The following is a 23003-nucleotide window of genomic DNA, read 5'->3' on the forward strand; positions in this document are numbered from 1 at the left end:
CTATAGTAAACTTAAGGAGGCATGCGTGATGGATGGGGTGGATATAATGCACAGAGTACGTGGGCCCAACAATAGCCGAATACCACACAAGTTGTGGTGGAAGCTGTGAATGGGCCGGGCCCGGGGTTGGCTTCGGCCCGACTCTTAACTGTTTGGGCCGGCCTGCCAGCTCCGGCCTACTCAAAGTTTTGATTTTGCATGGCCCATTAACAACCCTACGTGTGAATGCGCACCCGTTAAGAAAAGGTTTACTAGATGGTACAATACTAAAAAAAAACGCTGATGATCAGGACCGTCCAATAAGCAGAAACCCAGAAATTGTCATTAGAATGCTTTGAACCACATGATTTCTACATCTTTAAAAAATTCAGATCATGGGCCCACCAATGAGACAGGCGGATCTTTGAAATGCAATTATCTTGACCCATGGATTATGGGAAGATTAGAGTTCTCTAAAACACCTTTTTCTCACTAGACTAACCTACTACGGTCAAAAAAAGTACAAAAGCCATATCTTATGTGATAATTTAGTTTGAAATGATCACATACAGCAGCTGTATGTTAGCTTTTGCATACAGCCATTTCTTTTCTGCCAACGTGTCATTTATAGAATACCTGTCCTGTACAAAAGATGGGCCACACTATGATGATTACCCAATATGGAAAATTTTCCGATCCAGTCATTAAGTGGGCCGCACTGATACAATTAGTCATACCAGCGGCTATCCATTGATTTTGAATCTGCCTGATTTTCGCACTAACTGATTATCATGGTGTGCCCACCTTTTGAATGGATCAGATATTTTACACGTGTGCCATGTTAGCTGGAAAGAATGGTTGTATTTGAAAGTTCACATACAGCTACTACATGTAAAAGTTCAGTTGCCTATTTTCATGGAAGAATGCAGTGTGGGAAGAGTAAATTGTCCTGATGCAGGAAACATTGGAAAGGTTTAGTTGAATGACATAAGCAAAAGTTATTAGGTTCATGTACCAGTACCAAAATTTCAAGTGTGCTTTTCCCTATCCTCGGCTGTCGCAATGTGCTTGGGTTTTCAGCTTGTGCGAGTGGGGCCCATGGTTATAAGTGGTCCAGATCTTTGGTCTGTTGGGCGCCGCTATGGTGGACCATGGTCCGAAAATCTTATTGGCTCGATCTTGCCTTTGATCCATGGCTTATCAATAGACGGTTATGAGGAGAACACATCAACGGTCCACGTTCAGGTCCAACTGAAAATAAAATAAAATAAAGCAAAAAAAGGAGTAGAAGATTGATGGCTAGGATCTTCCCATCTGCAGATTGTTTTTGTCCAATGGGAGGCTGCACTGGACCAGTCTTTGGGTTCACTGAGCCATGGATACAGCTATACAAATTGAAAACCCGAGTATATTGAGGGTCGAGGATCATATGAGTCGAGAAAATGTAGGACTAGGAAATTAGAGAGTAGCATGCGGCAGAAATGAATGGTAGGATCCAACACATGTGGCTTTGCGTAGTCTACTCACTTTTTTCTCAATGTGAGGCCGAAGATTCATTGATCCAGACCATTGGATGGTTCCTAATAGCGTGTTTGAACCATGAAACAAAAATTATCTCAAAGGATGGCCTTTGGATTTGTGGTATGAAAATAGAAAGTTCAGAAAAGAAATACGACACAGGTCGAGAATGAACTGACAAGATTCACAAGGTAAGTGGACCAAGAACGTTAAACCTAAGAAATTTTCTGGAGGTATGGTCCATCTACGGTGGAGTAACAGATCAATGGTCTAGATTACTTAACTATGGGACCTAATGTTGGAAGTTGTAACCGAAGTGTACTGATCCTGTGATTTCTCCGCAGGTAGGGGTGTCAATGGGCCGGGCTCGGCCTGCACAATCAGAATAATTTTTAACTAGGTGCGGCCCGAAGGCTTTTACCTAAACAGTTCAAATTACAGGGCCGAGAGAACCCCAGGCCCGGCTGTCCGACAATCCTGGCTGTTCTCGGAAAATTTTCGGGAGATTTTCAAATTTAGAGATTTTCTTGGGATATTATAGGGAAATGTCGCTAAAAATAAAAATATTTTTAATTATTTTTTGTTAGTTTATAAATAAATTTGGATTTGAATATGTATTGATATAACAAAATTCTTTAATCTTCTACTCTTTTTCGAGGTAATATCCCAATAAAATGAGATATTTAAAATCTGCCAACATTTTAAAAATATCGCGTTAATATTGTTTAATTTATTTTTCGCAATATTATCGCGAGAGTTTTAAAATTTCGGCGATATTTGTCACGCCATGCTACTTCATGTCCTAAGCAGCCATTTAATATCATGAATATAAGCGAATTCGCACGAGTGAGATGAAATACGTGTCTTAGCGACACACGTTCCAAAATATCATGCTTTTTTTAGATATGGCGTGTTCACTCATCAAGTGGTCCGCACTCTTCAACCGTGTGTGAAAAATGAACGGTTATAAAAACACAAGGTCCGTATACGATGCATAAGTGTGCGAGCCATACCTAACACATGACTCATTTTTGGTCCAGGGCATGCTGACAGTGCAGCCTACCTGATGAATGGCCCTGATCTTTCACACGTGGTCCATTTTGACACCTGGACCGGAAGCGCAGTCCATCTACCACGCCCAGTCCAGTCCAGGCACAGAAGTTTTACACGCGCTCACGTGGACCACGTATGAGAAATCCGGACAGTTAATAGCTTGATCCAAAGGTGAATATCCCTTTCTCCAATAACCCAACCGTTCCTTTAATCAGGTGGGCCACACATACCAGAATAAAAGGAACAAGATTGACAACCAGCCGTCTATATCCACCCTGCAATCATCACCCACGTGATGAGCGAACAAGCCTAACTTTAGGATAGAAGATGCACCGAAGGTTCCATCTGATAATTGCCCTGGATTCCGCACGCATGAGCTACGTTACACGTGAGAAGTTTACGTTTGGAGCCTCTGGAAGTAGGTTTCTGTCGAATTCTTTCACGTGGTTTTACTTCCAAGACGGTGAGAGGCTCGACCATCTAACTGCTCATTGACTAGTTCTAACGTCGGCGACCCAGCGTCAAAGAAAACGGCCTTTGATGGGCCAATGGGAATTGTGGTAACATTGACCCACGTGCGAGTTTGGATGCTTCCATCTCAAGCACCCGTGCCATGTTCCTCCCTACAAGTCCTTGTAGAATTAGCATATCATACAACTGTTGCAGTTGGGGCCCACCGGAATGTGTTTCTGGCATCTTAATTAGTACATCAGAGTCTTACCAACCATGAAGACGCCTGAAGGATTAGGCCGGTCCAGCTATCATTTGGTCCAAAGCAAGATTTTGGAAGCTTTTGGCTGATTGTTTAATATTTTTTTTAAGTGTAGTCTACTTAATGACTGTATAAGTTTTTTTTTTTTTTTTTGACATCTCATCACATGATTCACGAGTTAGATGTCTTAACACAAAAGACCCATTATAGAAAAAAAAAAAAACTAGGCCATCATCCAAAAATTTGAAATTCATTTAGTGGCCAAAATGATGCTTCCATCGTCCTGATTTTTAGTGCGTCCAGTTTTATGGTGGAACAGCCTTGATAAACAGGATTGATGCCATACACATACCCAGGTGAGCACAGCGCTGTTAAATAAGCATATTCCGTCGGCATTTGAAGAAGAACCTGCTTATTTGAAATTTTGAATGATGTCCTGATTGCTGACTGTGCAAGTGGGCCCTGTTTAGGTTATCCAAACTATTCACTGATGGGTGCCATTGTAAATGTGGATGCTCTGAAAGTATCCTAAAATGAAATATCCTGGCCCTTCCATTAGTCGCCTATAATGGTTTACAAAAGAATACACTAACAGTCAAGAAATGGTCAGATATTTGAGATTAACATTTGTAATTCAACTAGATGGTTCATCATGCACTATCATCACCATCTCAAACCAGACCAACCGGTTGAGCCCAATGGTACAACCTGTTCTAACCTAAAATGGCTGAGTCTCTTAGGGGTTGTTCAGCGCATGGATTCCATGTGAATGGGCATTCATGATTGTGTTTGGCATGATGTATGTGGATTGCATGTGAATCTCATATTTATGTTTGGATCAGTGTTTTTAGTAGCGTGCATAGTGTAGCGGTATCATATGCTACGTAGCGTAGTGTAGCAAAATCACTACGTAGCGTAGCAGGTAGCATATATCCCCTGTAGCGTGCGCTGCAGGGGTTGTAGTGTACGCTACGGCTTCGTAGCATGTAGCGCAGGTAGTGTGCACTACCTGTAATTTTGGGGAGAGCATCGTAAATGCCAAAAAATAAAATATAAAATATAAAAAATTTGTAAGAAGGTGATTTCGGTACCTGTAGAAGAGGTACGCCTGATCGGAAGAAGAATTCGGTGGGCCTTGTTCGACAACAGTTGAGTTTTGGTCTTCCACAGGTACGAAAAAATCTCCCCCTTTTCTTTTTTTCTTCGAATGGATGAAAATTTTTAAAATCAACGAGAATTCCGATGAATAATCTGCGATCTCTCGGGAATTTTGGTTCAATTCGAAGATTAGGGTTCGAAATGGAAACTCTCATATTGGGATTTGGGTTCCAGATAGAAATGGGAAACCCTATTCCCCTTTCAAAAATGGCATCGGACCCTTTTTTTCAGGCGCGGATTAGCTATTGACAGGTTTAGTAGTTAGACTCGCTACTAAAGTGACGTCACCACGTTCCGTGGGCCCCACCATGATGTATGTTTTGTATCCACACCTTCCATCCATTTGTAGATATCATTTTAGGACAATATCCAAAGAATGAGTTAAATCCAAAGCTTCAGTGGACCCCAGCACAGAAAACAGTGGGGACAGTGACGCCCACCATTAAAAACTTCTGAAGGATACAAAAGTTTTAGATCAACTGATATTTGTATTTTCCCTTATTTCATGTTTTTTGGAACATTTGAACAGGTTGGATTCCAAGTAAACATTATGGTGGGCCTTAGGATAGTTTCAACGGTGGGAATCACTTTCCCTACTGTTTCCAGTGGTGGGGTCCACTACAGCTTTTTATCTGCCTCATTCTTTGGTTCATGCCCTAAAATGATATCTCAAAATGGATGGACGGTGTGGATACAACACATGCATCATAATGGGGCCCACGGAACTTGGTGACGTCACTTCAGTAGCCCACTCACTACTCAACCTCTCAGTATCTAATCCGCGTCCTTTATATTGGGGATGCTGCTCATGTTACAGTCGTGAGTCGCAGCATCGTGGGCCCTATTATGATGTAACGTATTTTATCTGCTCCATCCATCTATTTTGGACACTCATTTTATGGAATGAGCTAAAAAAATGAGTTAGATCCACATTTCAGGTGGACCACACCACAGGAAACAATGTGATTGAACGTTTGCCATTAAAATTTTTTTAAGGCCCATTATTCCTTTTTTTTTTGAATTTTTTTTGATGTGGAGACAAAATAACTTGGTATTTTCAGTTTTTTCCTGATTTTTTCCCTTTTAAAATACCGGTTACTGTCGCTTGTATGTTCTTTATACTTGTATTGTACTTAATGCTCTTAACTTTGAGATTTTTATTTTGAAGAATGTGACATTTATATATTTTACTTTTTTTTTTACTATTTAATATTTATCATATATATATATATACACACACACACACACACACACACACACACTTAAAATTAAAAAAATAGAAGTATTGTGTAGCTTACGCTACACGCTATGCTATTTTGCTACGCGCTACAGAGGGTTGAACGCTACGTAACACGCTACTGCTATTTAAAACAATGGTTTGGACATACATGCATGACATGTTTTTTACAAACTCTTATTAGTAGCTTACTACAAGGTTTATGTAAAATTCACCCCATTCACCAAATGCACCACTTAATTTTAGTAGTATGACCTAAATATTAGCTCGATTCGTGATTTAGGTGGACCACATGTTTGGAAACTACATACAAGGCATACATCTTCCAATTGTTTCCCTTCGTATGTCCCACTTGAATCATGAACTGAGCTGATTTTTAGGCCATACGATTAAAATTGGGTGATATATTTGCTGATTGGGGTAGATTTCATGTAAACATTAAGGTGTGACACACCAATTCTTAACGTTAATTACTAGAGTCATTTTCATGCTAAGCGATAATATGAATCAACCTAGGCCTTGAAAATATTGTGAAACATAGCTCACCATCATATTTATGTAAACTTCACCTTGATCACCAAGTATGTCACTTAATTTTAGCCACAGGGCCTAAATATTAGCCTAGTTTGAAATTCAGGTGAACCATATGAAGGAAAATAGTTACACTCACCTTCAAACTATTTTCTTTCATGTGGCTCATATAAACTGAGGATGAGCTCGGTTTTTTGTTTATACACTTACGATCTAGCTTTGTATCTAACGGTTAGAGTAAATTTTATTTAATCATTATGGTGAGCTTTGAAAATTTTAAGGTGAGTGTTCGTTTTATAGATTTTTTTTCTTTGTATGGCCCATGTAAATCATAAACCATGCTGATTTTTGGGCTCTGTGGTTAAGTTGGGGTGAAGCACTAAGGAATCGGGGTGGATTTCTCATAAACATCATAGTATGGCATACAAATTCTTAAAGCAAGACCATAGTTTATTTTAGTGGTTACCGGTAATACGACTTGAAAACACACATTTAAGACGGATGAAACTGTGGTATCTGAAATCCACGTACCACTACTTACCACTCTCCAAACACACTTTTTCCCTTTACCACCAATTACCACTTTTTATCTGTTAGCATCCCAAGACCATTTCTCTGTTTAGTTCCAATCCAACCATCAAATCTAGGCCAGGTTGTAAAACATTGATACTGCTTTTACTATTCTTAGTTTGTCGTATGACAATGATGTCAGCCGGCGTTCATGTTTTTGAGTGTGGACCACCGGTCATTTATATTTCTGATGACCATCTCATTTGAAGCCAAAAAGTCGTCAAATCAATTGAAGCTTCGGGTCACTGAATGAACGGTCAATACTGCATATACGCTGCTCAGATTTTTGGGCAGGTTGGAAAGAAAAAGAGGCGTTTATACATTTAATACAAAGAAAAATCTGCCACTCTGTCATACACCGCTACAAGTCCTTGTGGAATAAGCAAGAACGGTGCGGCCTACCATAGAATTCAGCTTCCATGTGAGCTATATGAATTTAGAGGTGGTTTCATTGTTTTATATGGTGTGGCCCACCTAATTATTGGATAGACCTGATTTATAGGGCATCCCAAAATCATGATGAAGATTAGTTGATGCCCGAGTTGAACGGCACAGAAACAAGATGGTGGACCCCACATAGGCAATAGTGCATAAGCACGTGGATAACTTCTATTGACAGCTGAATAGTTTTTTACACTCAAATGTAGAGGAGACGGCCTCATTCCTCATTAGATGGGATGTTTTAACAGTTTTTTGCAAGAAAACAAATGCTGGCTAAAAATTGAATTTCACCCAAGAGCCCTGACCATCTGATCAATGGGGTTTCTTGGGCATTAACCCTGGATCTTGATTATCATCAAAATGTAAATTTCTTTTTTTTTTTTTTTCTCCTTTCTTTCTTCTGATGGGCGCCTGTTAGGTGGATGGTCTAGATTGATCCAGGTGATGACCTTGATGTTGTTATGACAGGACTTAGCGATCCAAGGTGGGGCCCACCACGTAGATGGTCTATGTAGAGAGTGATGGGACTTGGAAGTAGCATTGTGTTGGCCTTGTCGAATTTTAATGAAGCCCAATCAAAGGCATAGATCTTTTGCAAAGGACAGAGGTATGCGCTGTTAAGTGTCTCGTACATGTATTATTGAGAAATGGTCCCCTTCTCTCATAACCCTTTGCTTCCTGACATCTGGACAGACCATTTGATTGATGTGGACTGTCCATTAGATCCATCCTATATTTGATGGGTTACCATACATCATGCAAATTAAATAACGTCCATCTGACAATTCTAACCATCCAATAAATAAAATTATAAAATGGATAGACAAGATTGTTTATCCTAAATAGATAGGACTACTAATTTGAGCCATTGGTTTGTTAGGGCCCATGCATCAAGGATGGCTTAAGTTGTTCAAGAATCCGTGGCTTTTAAAAGGAAGGCCTACTCATGGATGGATATGATCCCTTTTTCTTTTAACACATGCTCACACAGCAAATGGGCCCACTAACCCATTACATCAGTGTTGAAATATATTCTGTCTACCACTTACTCATGTGTTGTAACTCCATACAGTTGATTGGACCGTCCCAATGTTCTGACGCAAGTATCAGCAATTATCATTTTTCATTCTTTTGTTCTATTAAGAAGAAACACATGGTGATCACGGACACCTAAAACCTCATAAAGTGGAATCATCCCATCCGTTTGATATAGCATGATAATTACCATTTGTTCTACTGTGTGGAGCCCACCCGCCGCATGTATGTTGAATCGAAATTGTGTGCAAATCCAAACTTTCACTTTACATTCGAAGAATCATCTCAATCCAAAACTCAAAACTCAGTTGGGGCACAACACGTGCAGCAATTTGCAATCACTGGTAAAACTGATCATATCTTCACTTTTTGAGACCCATGCGTGAGTTTTGGAATGGCTTGACTTCTACTGTATCATTTCATCCTAGTGGGGTCCACCAGATGAATCGGTTGTAAGGAATGTACACTACAAGGTGGACCGTAAATTCCATATGTTTGTTTCTATGGTGGTGGACGTCCCTCACTTCAATGTTTCTCAGTGTTCCCTTTCCTGTGGCCCACCTAAGTAATGGATTAGCTTTGATTTTGTGAACTAGGCCTAGCATTAAGAATAAGAATATTGTGCATAACGAGTATATATCTTTGTTGAAACATAAAAAATCAAATGTCCTAACCCATTAAAAAATAATAATTTAAAAGTGATAAAGAGGATATCAAATGATCAAGTTGGATGGTGCACTCATTAGTGACAGTGGTGCTAATTTTTATAAAATTAAATTAACGGCCATGATTCTATAACTAGGATAATGACTCATACATATATACAAAATGATATCATTAGAAAATCATGAACTATAACAGAGATGGACTGCCTGCCTTGAGTTTTGCCGATCCAACTATTGAACTTGATGATCAACGTACAGCATTGATTGTCGCTCCAGGCATCTCTGTACGATAAATGCACTTGGCTTACCTTCTCTGGTACTTTTTTGAAGTGTGTATCTAGAGATGGATGGCCCTGCATGTTTTTTTTTTAGTTTAGATGTAGGGCAGTAAGGATCTCTCTTATTTATAAACCAAATTTTAAACCCAAGTCCTACATAAATTCTTCTTAGTTAGGCACTATATATATTAGCTTTTTATTAACATGAAGTTTTTCTTTTATAATTATGTTTTGAAACTTATGGGGCATTTGAATCGTAGGTTACTTTGGATAAGTTACTTATGCCATAAGTAGTTTATTTTAATTTTTACTTATACTATTTGCTACTCGATAAATAATATATTTATATATAAAAAAGTAGAAAAGCATGTTTAGTTTCCAAGAGCGTAAGTATGTATCCCTCAACTCTTTGATCCCTTTCACATTCCATGACATCCGCCATCCAACATGTGAGGCCACCCTTTGATGTGGACCATTCATTGTGTGGGCCCTGCCTTTGATGTGAATTGTCCATCATTAGGGGCTGACCTTTAATGTGCACTGCTGATTACTTAGGGCCCACCTTTGATGTTGTTCATCCATCCTGTGGTGCCCACAATCATTCTTATTATCCATCATCTGGGGCTCCCCTTTAATATCCATCGCCCATCATGTGGAGCTCCACTTTGATGTGAGTTGTCTATTATGTGGGGCTCTATTTGGATACGAGCTACTCATCATTAATAGGACCGACATTTGTTGTGAATTATCCATCATGTAGGGCCTATCTTGACTTGGATCATCCATCATATGACCGCCCATTATTGATTGTCAATCACATAGAGCCCACCTTTGATGTGGATTGCTTATCAATATAGTTTTCATCTTAAAATGTGGGTGGTCTATCATGCGAAGTTCACCTTGGATATAGGTCATTTATCATATAGGGTTGACCTTTAATGTGGACCATCCATTATTATGTGGACCCACATTAATATGGGTGGTCCATCATGTGGGACATACCTTTGATGTGGACAGTCAATCGTGTAGGAGTACTATCCTTTAATATAGCCTATCTAAGTGAGAGATGCAAAAAATAAACACTTGAAAACTTTAAAAAATAATAATTAACAACGACAACTAATAAGATAGGTAGCTTTAAGCTCTTAATTTACTTTTGCAATCATATTTTCCAAATTAACTTAAGGTTTTTTTTTTAAAAAAATAAAAATAAAATTAAGAGTTAAGGAATTAACATAAATTAAAAAGTAACTTCTCTGGTGGTATCCAAAGCAAGCCCAAAAAAGCAAATGGCAAAGAGGCCGTATGCATGTGTGCGTGCATGTAGGCCAACATATGAAAGACACGTTAATAAGTGGACAGCACATACATTGAATGTTTGTAGTTACCATAATGTCTGAACCAATGCATGCATGCGATTATTTATTGTCTTGTCAAATTAGTTATTAAGGAAAGAAACAAAAGAATGGTCCAAAACAAAGGTTCTAGATTGGATGGATAAGAATCACCCAACCTGAAATGGCTCTGAGGAATATTCGATCCATAGTAGGGCCCATTCTATCCACGAAAGTTGCGTAGAAATTAATCGATTTTTATTTCGTTTATATATTTTATTGATAAAGTTCCACATTTGCGCTCTTAATTAAAAACTAAAATTAAAGTAAAAACATATGGAATGGTCATATCTACTTATTGATTTGGACCAAATAGAAAACTAAGATCTCGCATACGTGTTTCCATATTGGCACGTGCGTGCATTTGTCCACACGCTGACCTCGAGTTTAATTGAGCTTCTGAAAATGTGAAGATTGTGATTTTGTTCCTAATCTTGGACTAGATCTTCTTCTCTTGTAGAATGAGGACCGCTAATTTGCGGGTCCACTTTCAAAAGGTGTATAAAGTTCTCTCTACACGGTACGCTTGACAAACAGGTCTAGTAATCAGGACCGTTGTTGTGGTGAGACACCACACGAATCCGTGATAACCTAAAATTCAAGTGGCTCGGATTCCTGTAGCCATCTGAAAAGTTAGAGAGAGAGAGAGAGATTTTTGTCCAAACGCATAAATTTTTGGGTTATAACGTATCCAATCAGTGGTCTCGATGACCAGACATGTTTGACAAGTGTGTCCTGAGGAGCGGAGGCGGATTGCGTGGTGACTCCAACACCACGTACCTATGTTGCGTCAGACTCTGCGGGCTCCAGCTTGAGGTATGCAGTTTATCCCTGCCATACATCTATTTTTTCCAGCTCATGTTTGGTTATGAACCCAAAATCAAAGAATATCCTAAGTTCAAGTGGACCACGCCATAGGAAACAGTGGGACAGTGACGTCCACCAGTAAAACCTTCCTAAGGCCCACAGTGATGTTTATTTGTCATCTAATGTGTTTGTAAGGTCACACGGACCTGAACGAAGGGAAGGCACAAATATCAGCTTGATCCAAACTTCCATGGCTCCCAATAAGTTTTCAACGGTAGGCATTCAACCCCCACTTTTGCCTATGGTGTGGTCCACCTAAGCTTTGGATATACTTTAATCTGGGACTTATCCCCTAAAAAGAGCTGGCAAAACAGATGGATTAAATAAAAAAATTTATAGCCCCACGGAGTCCTAAAAGCACATAGCTACGTGGTGTTGGGATCACCCCATAATCTGCGTCCGTAAGGAGCCAATTGGCATACAACTTCAATGTAGGCAACTAAATATTAGCGGTCCACTTCTAGAACAGCTACGTAATCTGACCACAGAAATCGTGTGAAAGATGCCTTTGACTAGAGTATTTCTGATGTAATGAAGGGGAGAAATGTCGTGATAGTTTTGGTCCTTTGATGGCATATAGATGAGATATAATTGGTGGTAACGGCTGAGGAAAGTAGTTTTTAACGTGGAAAGGAAGAAACTAAGATGCATGTAAATTGTGGGGCCCACGTGGAATTACAGTGTTTTGATGATGCTAAAGATGCTGGGCCCATGGTTTGACAATTCTTTCTCTTTATATGATGGGCCCCACTTTGGAATATGCATGCATGGGAGACGCCTCAGCTAGCTTTCAGTATCCGGTTTAAGGAAATATAAGGAAGGGCCAAAAGACGAAGGTACATGGTCTTCTAATGTGTGAGATCTATAGGATACCCATGCCACTGTGGGTCTCATCAGATGAACGGTTTGGATCTACGGCATTGGCCCTATATGTGGTTAAATCTGCTTGTTATCATCCTAAATGTTTTTCTTATGAGTTGAACCTGTGAATAACTCTCATCATAGATCATTGGATCCCTTCAGATCAACATCCCTTTCTTTATTGAAAGACATCCATTTCTGCAAGCGTCTTTACCTTTCCCTCTTGCATATAAATAAATCAACGTCACTGTCACCATCCAACCACTCCTTCAGATGACAATGGATTGATATTGTAATTCCACGTATAGGGGTCTCTTGATCCGTTCTTGTAAATGAATTGGAAGGTTAAGATCATCCAGTAAGTACGAATTTTGGGCTGCACGCGATTCACAATAAGGTCCGTGCTTTGGACGGTTCAGATAGGCATGCAAGTGTGTCAGGTGGACCTGGAAGAGGTGTAACAATCGCACAGTGGGGTATCCACTCAACATCATGGCCCATCCAAACAAATGACTCCCTGGCAAATGGATACGATAGAACTTCCGTGGAATATCCCAATTGGACAGTTTCTATTAATTAAATAGCACTCAAGGTCGCACTCCACATGACATGACATTTAATGGGGAATGATATCATTGGACAATCCTATGGATGGCTAGCTGTGAAATGTGCCCATGGTGTTCAGACCGGGAGACTCGATGGAGTCGGAACCAACCGATTCACTCAGATGAGATGGACCCAACCGTTTCTCGTTTAAAATTAGTTAAATTCTACTCTACCTGTAAGTGTCATGTTCTTTCTATTGTGGGTTACGAGGAAGCAAATACGAATCTAATCAAATGAGACGAAATCAAATGTAAAATAAGTAGGTAAAACGTACATAAATTTTACATAAAAAAACTCATTGGAAAAAAAATTTCATGGCACAAAGCGACAACTAGTTCACTATTAAAGTAATGTTATAATATATTGATGAACTTACTAAACCGAACAATTCCAAAAACCTCCTTAAAAACTCTAGTAATGTTCTTAGGAATGTCTTAAAAAACTCTTAAGAACGTCTTAGAAGCCTTGACAATAGCTTAATCCCAATTACACTCAATATATATACTATCATAGTTGAAATAGAAAACAAATAACGCACTTACATAGATCTATGTGTGCCTTCAATGAGACCTTTGATGGCATCGACACCCATTAAAGACTTCGAGGCTATTGAATATCAACCTCTAAACTTGTTCAGCAATCAATTGAAATTTATTTGAATTTTCTTAGTTTGATTGAACATCTATAGATGACATTGATATCATAAACAACCGCTAGATGAAATTAAATTCTGTTGATGGCATCAGAAACTCTATTACAAACATATTTAAAACATTAGACAATATTAACTCAGCATAAGTCCGATTAAGTCCAAGTCGACAGAGACGAGTCTTCGGACCATGCAATGATGGAAGCTGTCTTGTCCACAATGGGTGGGCCCCACTCTAAATAACGAATGAGACGACATCTACAGTTGATCTTAGCAATGAGTGATCTCAAAATATCATCCCACCATCCACGTAGACGCAATGTATGTGCCTAATTCTTTTTGTCACAACTCATTTGACATTACGCTATGATTGCAAGTGGTGCCGTGGTCACTCACACCTTCTTTTAAAAGAGTGCTCAAAAGGGAAGACGATCATGCGCCCGTTCGCATGTGGGGTTCCTGTGCATTAGACATAACATGTCCCGAAAAGCCTTCACATGCATGGCCTTTTCTTTTCCCCAGAGAGAGATTTTCAGCGGCGTTGAAAAAGCTTTATCCCAGTAATTATTCCTTTTCAAATTCAAATGTCCCTCATTTACATAGGCATGTGTGCCTAATGCCACACGTGTATCAGCTCGAGCCATCCATTGAGTGGACCACAATGTGAACAAACCTGGCACAAAAACCAGACCAGTCTGCTCTTCATCCGAACCGCATGTGTGAAAAAAATGGACGGTTGGGAAATAGGCGCATGTGACCCATCTTATATTTATCCTTGCGGTGGCCACACCTAATGAGTAGCACTGATCTTTCACATGTGCGGCACGTGCCATGGATAGTTAACTTTTCAGTCTTTACTGAGCGGCAAAACTAAAAGTAAAAACCCCACAATTTCAGGCAATCATGAAAAATCTCAAACAAGCGTAAAGTCTCAGATTACTCTGGAAATCAATGGTAATGGTGTGGTGGGTCTGACTGTATTCCACCCTAGTGATGATAATGGTCTGAAAATTCACCAACTTGGGCTACATTGTCAAAAAAAAAAAGGGACCCAATTTTCACCTTTGAAACTGAAAATGGTGGATGAAAGGTTCAGCCCATCTATTTGACTTGTTGTAAGTTGAATGATGACCCATCCATTTGTAGGCTACAAATCAAAGTGATCGGATGATCTTTTTAGCGAGATTTTTGTGGAATGGACCATCCACGGTGTCGCTCATCAGACTAACGGTATGGATCAATGAAACATGGGGGACCCATTTGTAAATAGGAGCCTCCACCGAAGGATATATATATCATCCATCAGTTTTCGGTTTGTACGAGTGGATAACATGGCTCATGTTGAGGCCCATCATGGATGGAGTAGGCCCCAAATAAATCCCAGATTGGAAGATCCTAGTCATTCAAATTTTTAGCCTTTCCAATGTGGGGCTGTTGCCGTATATCTTTTCATGACCATCAATTTGAGGCCACCAATTGAACGACCAGGGTATCCCATCAAGGATAGTTCGAGCCATGATTCATCCACTGTGTTCAATCACATCAACGGATCGGATTACCATTTCAATCAGATCAACGGATCGGATCATCAAACAATGAGCCTTGATTGTATCGGCTATCCGAATACTAAAATTATCCTGACAAATGAGTGGTTGGGTATGTAAATCGGACGGCTGGGAACAATCTGGTGTAACTAGTCACGCTTGCTTATAAAATAAAGAAAACGGTGAAGAAGTTCAAACCTGGGGCCCGGGGGCACAGGCGGCTGGAATGCTTTGACTATTTGCATATACAGAGTTGTACATCTATGCTAGTCTTGCACCATTTAAAAATGGAGGTGACTCATCCTCGTCACATTCGTCATTGATGTGCAGCTATCCAGACCATTCAGCTTGTGGATCACGTCGCGGATGGATCGTATACCTAAAATTGCACTGATCAAGCAATCATTACCATCCAATAACAGCTATGAAATGGATGGTTAAAAGCAATACATTAAGTGTCCAAATTCGAAGTGAAAAATCGGATGGTTAATATTAAATTTTATTTTCATTGTAAATTTTAGGTAATGTAGTATCCACAGCTAGGCCAGTGATATGGACAGTCTGAATCATGGTTGCAAATCGGTTTCAGTGTCGATACAGGGGTGTGTCATCTAATAACAACCTTGAATCGCGCTATTTCGGGCCGACATACAGCCGTGTGATGGACAATACCGGTATGCACTGGGCAGTAAGTAATTGTCTTAAAAGCTACGCAGGTGTACGGTTAAAAAATCACTGTCGTTTTCTAAACGGTGAAAAACTAACGTAGAAGTCGTAACGTTGTCTATTATTGGAAGAGTAGACACAAGAAAAAGAAAGAAGAACAAATATGCAGGTAGGGGGAGCGGATCAGGTGTTACCCGGGTAATACTACAGTTGGTGTGTTTCAATGACTGTGGGGCCCACCTTCATATATGTGTTTGTATCCTCACCGTCTATCTTTTTCCCGGATCATATTAGGTCATACCCAAAAATGAAGCATATCCAAATCTCAAGTGGATCACACTACATGAAACATTCATCATCGAACGTTCACCATTAAAAACTTTCTAGGGTCCACCTTAATGTTTATTTTACATCCAACCTGTTAATAAAGTCACAAAAGCCTTGATGAAGGTAAAACACAAATATCATCTTGATCCAAAACTTTTGTGGCCCACAAGATGTTTTTAATTGTAAATCAACACTGTTTACTGTGGTGTGGTCCAATTGATAATTATATCTGCTTCATTTTCTGGATCATGCCCAAAAATGAGTTGATAAAACTGATGAACGGCGTGGATATACAACATATACATAAAGATGAGCCCCACGGTAACAATCCAAACTGATCTGAAAGCAAGCTGGAGTTGAGCCGGTTTGAACCGAACCCATATACTACCACCGGTCCAGTCCGGTTCCCAAAGGATTGCTAATTCACTTCGGCACCCTGCTTCCGAAAATGCCCTTCGGTACTTCATGGTTATACCAGTCACAGGCTCACAGCCTAACCCAACTAAAAGGGCGGCTTGGATCTCACACACGTGTGCCGCATTATCACATGTGAATCGGGCCCATCGAATTTCGGGTACTGCCCAATACTGGGCGGGTTTGAGCATGTCATGGAGTGAAATCAAAGTGAAAGAGAAGATAAAAAGAAAACACCATATATTTATATATCATTATAGAAGAAAAATCAAAGAAGAATATGAATTTCTCCTTCCCATGTGGTTTTCTTTTCACTTGAATAAAACACACCACAGGAACAATGTCTACACCACCATACAACAAAGGAAGAAAGACGGTGGAAAACTCACATACAAAGAGATATTCAACAGGAAAGTTGGAGACAGCTCCCCAAATCAGGATCATCCACGTGTAATCGAATGAAACCCCTTAGCGATCCCATGGGCCGTTGGATTGAAGCCCATGCACCCCAGCAGCCCTTGCCTGTACGGCAGGAACGTTTTCTTTTTCATCTCCTCAGAGACCGCCCGGTTCGCCGTGTAATGCAGCTCGTGAGCCGAGACCGGCCCGCCCCTCCTCGAACCAGAAACCGAACCGCCGCTGTCAGTCGACCGGAAGCTCGCGTTCTTTAGATCCTCTTTTCCCTTCTTCGATAGAAGTCTGTATTTTCTCAGTGGATCTTTGTCCGTCGAGCTTCCCTCCGACGCGCTCCGGAACAGTAGAAAATCTTTCAATCTCCATTTCTTATTGCTGCCCTTCAATGCCGAAGAAGACGTTTCGGGTTTCGGATCTGAAACCCGAAGCGGCGAGTGCGATCTCGCCGCTCTCCGGATTGAATTGGAAGGATTCAAAGCCGGCTCCCTTTCTCTCCCGCGCTCTCTCACAGACCGTTTTCGGGTTTCTTCGATAGCCTTTGCAAATGGGTCGAATTCCTTTTTAGCTTTCGGAGAGAAGGCGTTTCGGAAAATCCGTTTCGGCGATTTGGGCGATGAGACAGGGCTCCTCTCTCCAAACTGTAATCTTGGTGGAGGCTTCAAAGGGCGGATCTTGCCTCCGTCGAAGAGCTCTTCGGCTGCTGTGAGAGGAGGTGTCTCCAACTGGCCGCTGAAATCAAAGGCGAAATCATAGTCAGCTTCTTCATCTTCGTTGTCGTTGTCGTTGTCGTTATTGGTGTTGCGGGGTATGGTGGATTTGGGTGTACCGGGCTTTTCCTCCCAATCGAAGGGGATGGAAGAATGACTAGTGTTGAATTCGGAGTAGATGGCAGAGATGCGAGAAGGGCTGGTGGGAGCACTATAGTATAATAGATCGCCGAAACGTTTGGGAGATGAAGGAGCGCTGATGTACGGAGAAGAGGTGGTGCTGTCGAAATGGAAATCCGCGACAGGGATTACTACTTCCATTTCAGAGGTTGAGAAAGTCTCCCTCTTCTCCTCTTTCTTCCTTTTTCTCTCTATTTCTGTTTTATTTCATCCTTTTGGTTTTGGATTTTGGATTAAGAACTGTGAGGTTTGCGTCTGGATTGGAGTTGGGAGTTTTTATAAAGAGAGAGAGAGGGATGATTGACTTGACTGTAGATGAAGTAGAGACGGGTTGTTTTTCTACTTTTTCGGGTTGGGATTTATTATTATTTTTTTAAAAAGGAAAAGTCGACGAGAGAGAGAGAGAGGGGGAATGGTAAGTGTACTCGCTCGCCATGAACGATGGCTTCTTGGCACACTTACGACAGCGAGCACGTGTGAAATCCAGGCCATTCATCATGCAGCGAGCACGGATGGTTCTTACTCAAATTACCTGAGGAACCTACCTGACGAATGGATCATCCTGATTTTTTTGGTCCACGGCATGATCAATATCGTTCGCCTTACCTGATGAATGATCAGGATTTCTCATGCGTTTCCCTCTGTGGAATACTACCGGGAGCGTGCCCATCTCTGGCGCGTGAGTGGTACAAAGAGCTTTGTTAAGCTTACACGTACTTCAAAAGACGGCTACACGTGTCAACTGAAAATAGATTGCGTCCTGCCCCTGTCTGGACGACTCAGTCCTGGCAGGGACTGTGTGGGTCCCACCATGATGTATGTGTTTTATCTATGCCGTCCATTCATTTTTTTTGAGATGATTGTAGGATATGAGCCCAAAACTGAGGCAGATCTAAGGCTCAAGTGGGCCAAATTGTGAGAATTGAACGCTTACCGTTAAAAACTTATTGGGAGCCAAGCAGGTTTTGTTCAAGTTGATCTCTGTGTTTTCCCTTCGTCCAAGTTTACGTTACATTTTGATCAGATTGGATGGAAAATAAACATGACGGTGTGCCGTAGGAAGGTTTCAACTGTGATCGTCATTATCAACGCTGCTTGTTCTGGTGTGGTCCACTTGAGGCTTGGATCTTCCTCATATTTAATTCTTCGTACTAAAATGATCCGAAACGACGGATGGACGGAGTGGATAAAATCATTACATCACAGTGGGTCCCACAGAGCCTCTGCCTGGACGAGTAGGTTCAGCCGGCGGAAGGATGCAATCCGATTCCGTGACAACTGACGAGAAGCGGATTAGGTGCGGCGGAGGCGTCACCCAAAACGGTGCTGTCCTGATCGCGTGGGGTCCACCTTGATGTATATCTAGTATATTTGATCAACAATTCAATCGGCGATTCACACTTCTACATGAATGTACGACTTTGCTTCTAATTCTGCACCGGAGATGTATAAACCATTATACAGTATTAGGGTTACTTTAATAGAGAAAAACCAAAGAGATTGGGAGCCAAGGGTTTTTAAATATGTTAAGTTGTTCAGTGTCTCATAACTTTCAGTTCACGGTGGATGTTTGTCACGGTGGTTATGGGTTGCTGGGTGTCGTGGTTTTTTCATATAAAATTTGTGTTTTATGTGGTTGCTTGAATTTTTCTTTTCCTATTGCATTATGTGATTCTGTTTAAGGTTGCTTCTGCACCGGACAAATCGTCTTAGGGCATGTTATATCTCAACAAGTGGTATTAGAAAAAATATTGGGTTTTCTAATAGAAAGGAATCGAATGTTAAGTTCAAGATAGAGAAATTCATATGTGATTTTAAAAAAAAATTTATCGAGGTTGAAGATAAAAGCATTCCCCGTTTAAAAAGGGTTGCATTAAGTACTCCTCGGCAAAGTAAAATGTCCTAAATCAATGGAAGAGGATAATTAAGATGGAATTGATCATATGGTGATAAGCGCAATTCAATTTTACTTGGCCAATGAAGTCCTTGACATTGTCATTAATGAGCTGACTACCATAGGCCTATGAGCGAAGTTAGAGAGCATCTACATGACGAAGTCGTCCTCCAATTGTCTATATTTGAAGATACGATCATATAATTTAAAGATTGTAGAAATGTTGGATCTCTCTGAGCATATCAACGCCTAGATTCACAAACTAACAAGTGTGGAGATTAAGTTCGATGAAGAAGATAAAACCCTAATTTTGTTGATGTCTCCTCTGGATTCCTACGAGTATTTGGTGGATATTCTTTACCATGGTAGGGATATCTTGGACCTTGATACTGTTATCTCATCCCTTTAATTAAAGCAATTAAGAAAGAATAATAGTGAGAAATGTACTTTTACGGGTGTATTGTTTTTCAAAGAAAGATCGTGTAAGCGAGAGAAGGGAAAGTTGCGATCAAGGTCTAAGTTGAAGGGAGAAGGAAAGTTAAAGTGTTAGAATTGTGGCATGATGAGACGTATGAAGAAGGCTTTTACAAATCTCAAAATTTAAAAGGAAGAGAAGTCAGATGTTTCACTATAGGAGGCCGATTTAACAGAATCTAGTAAAGGCGCGACTGGTTGTAACGGATTATTTGTGTCTAAGTTTGGATACTTGTGTAACGAGTGAATTTTAGATACGGGGCACAGTACCACATGTGTCCTCATTGGAGTTGTTTTACCACGTACAACGAGAATGATAGTGGCCTAGTTTTTATAGGCAACGATCATGCCTGTAAGATTATATGAATTAGTTCAGTTCACATCAAAATGTATGATGGGGTAAAGCGTACTCTAACCAATGTGGGGTATGTTTCGGACTTAAAAAAGAATCCGATATCTCTTGGAGCTCTTGAGCCACTCAGATGCAATTATCTCGATTACGAATGTGTCTTGAAATTTCTTAAGGAGTATTCGCTATTATAAAGGCACAGAGGAGCGAAAATCTTTACAAGTTGATCGGGAACACTTTATCAGTTGGAGCTGCAGTGTTTGTAGCGGAATCCACATTAGCACGTGTGTGGCATGCGCACCTAAGCCACATGAGCAAGGGCAGTATGAAAGTATTTCTTGATCATGGTTTGATTCCTAACTTTAAAAGTTTTGATTTAGGTATATGTGAGCATTGTATACACAAGAATATGGTCGATATTATTTTTTAAAAATGAGAAACATGTTAATAAATGACTATTTAACTATGTGCACATGAATGTGTGGGAGCCATCGCCCGTTGTTTTCAGAGGAGGGTTATTATTCTTTGTCACATTCATTGACGACTTCTCTAGAAAGTTTTGAGTTTATTTTATGAAATATAAATATGATGTTTCACAACTTTTAAGATATGAAAGGCAATGGTCGAAAACCAAACATGATAAAAGTTGAAAATTCTGAGGACCGACAACGACAGAGAATTTACTTCGAATGAATTTAATTAGTATTGTAAGAATGAGACATAACACAGTAAGGTATACACCAAAGCATATTAGTGTAACTAAACGTTTGAATCAGATTCTTTTTGAAAGAGCTCGAAGTATGTTAAGTAATGTTAAGTTAGGCAATGAGCTATGGGCTGAGATCGTTAACATGACTTGCTATTTAGTGAATCAATCTTTGTCCTCTTATACCCCGAACTTTTCAATACCCAAGTATAGTCCTTGGGTGTTAACATGAAAACTTAATATAGAACATGCATGTATAGGTTATCACTTTAGTGTAATTTAACCGTCCATTTACGCTTTAAATTGAATTTAACCATTGGGAGGAAGTTTAATCCGTAAATTGAGTTATCTGAATGGTGATTTTCAAAATGAACAATCACTTCATCATGGAATCAACAGTAAACCTTAGAAAACCTATTTATAGAACTCCAAACATGACAAATATTTGGGATGACATCCCATTACATTAAAGTAACCATACAATGTTAGTCTCTGGACTTGTATCATAAGATCCACCATTCATCAATCCCACAACCTGTTATATAGTGACTTGGGATTCGTTCATGTTGATCAGATCGTCAGATTTTGATAGACTGCCTAAATCCACTTAGACTGACTTACAAGCACTATAGACAGTCGAGGGAATAATCTGGATCGATCCGAAAGTGATCTAGCCATTAAAAGTGCACAAATGATAGTAAATGACTAGAAATTCTTGTCATATGGCCCACCTAGAAGTCTGATCCACTTTAATTTAAAACATATAGTCCATCTAAGGATGACTGACCAAATGGACTGTCTTGGTTGCCAAAGTGGGCCTTAGTGGACTCATCTAGACCATTTAATGCAATCAGAATGAAGGTTAAACCATTCAAGGGTGATTCTTCATTAGAGGTGAATCATCTTCTCCATTCGAAACAATAACCGTGAGATCAATGGTAGACTTCAAACTTAAACCTCAAATGTCCATTAAGGAGAGTCTTGATCGATGAACAATCCCAGCCGTTTAAATCCAAGAAACATGAGTTCATCTGGATCATTATCCGCGCGTGCCACACCATTACAAGACCTGAAACCAGACTCGAACCAACTCGTTTGAGTTAAACTCTAAAAAAGGCGCCTTTTCCCTTTCAGACAACTCTTTTGAAAACATCGGGGGGGGGGGGGAGAGAGAGAGAGAGAGAGAGAGAGAGAGAGAGAGAGAGAGAGAGACGCGAGAGGTGGGGACTGTCTTTCATTGCTGCCAAGTCCCTGACTCTATCCGTAACTCAAACCGAGTTTGAGTTCATCTTCGACGTTGTGCGTGCCTTCTTCCACATTTAGATGACTTTGAACTTTTAGAAAAAAAAAAGGAGAAAGAATCAGTAGGGGAGGAAAAACCGACGTCCATCTCTCCTTTTCTACTAAGTAGAACAGCAAGCCAACTTGCTAACTCGTTTTGGGAAAATTCCAGTCGTGACTGAGTTTATAAGTGCTATGTGGATTCGAATTATACTGATAATGTAGACAATAGAAGGTCGACTTTCGGTTACTCATTTGTGTTAGCAGGTGGAGTAGTCAATTGGATGTCGAATCTTTAGTCTATGGTTGCTCTTTCCACAACCAAAGCAGAATATATGACAATGACAGAAGCATTCAAGAAAGTTGTTTGGTTAAAAGGAATGATGAGTGAGTTGGGGCTTCACCAGGAAGTCGTGCTTATACATTGTGACAGTGAAAATCGTAATCAGTTTGACGAAGAATTTAGTACACCATATCCAAACTAAACACATTG

At 40.1% G+C, this 23003-nt stretch overlaps 1 protein-coding gene across 1 annotated transcript; it reads right to left on the bottom strand.

Moving 5' to 3' along the window:
* Positions 1-16730: 16730 nt before the first annotated feature.
* Positions 16731-18156, bottom strand: LOC131235682 (uncharacterized). The gene has a single exon (XM_058232972.1). The coding sequence runs from the start codon at positions 17945-17947 to the stop codon at positions 16946-16948; it is 1002 nt and encodes a 333-aa protein (XP_058088955.1). The 5' UTR covers positions 17948-18156; the 3' UTR covers positions 16731-16945.
* Positions 18157-23003: the final 4847 nt, after the last annotated feature.

The sequence above is a fragment of the Magnolia sinica genome, chromosome 2, assembly GCF_029962835.1.
Source record: "Magnolia sinica isolate HGM2019 chromosome 2, MsV1, whole genome shotgun sequence".
Lineage (NCBI taxonomy): Eukaryota > Viridiplantae > Streptophyta > Magnoliopsida > Magnoliales > Magnoliaceae > Magnolia > Magnolia sinica.

Bases quoted from the DNA above. Each gene is read 5' to 3' on its own strand.
- LOC131235682 (XM_058232972.1), bottom strand. From the start codon at position 17,947: ATGGAAGTAGTAATCCCTGTCGCGGATTTCCATTTCGACAGCACCACC.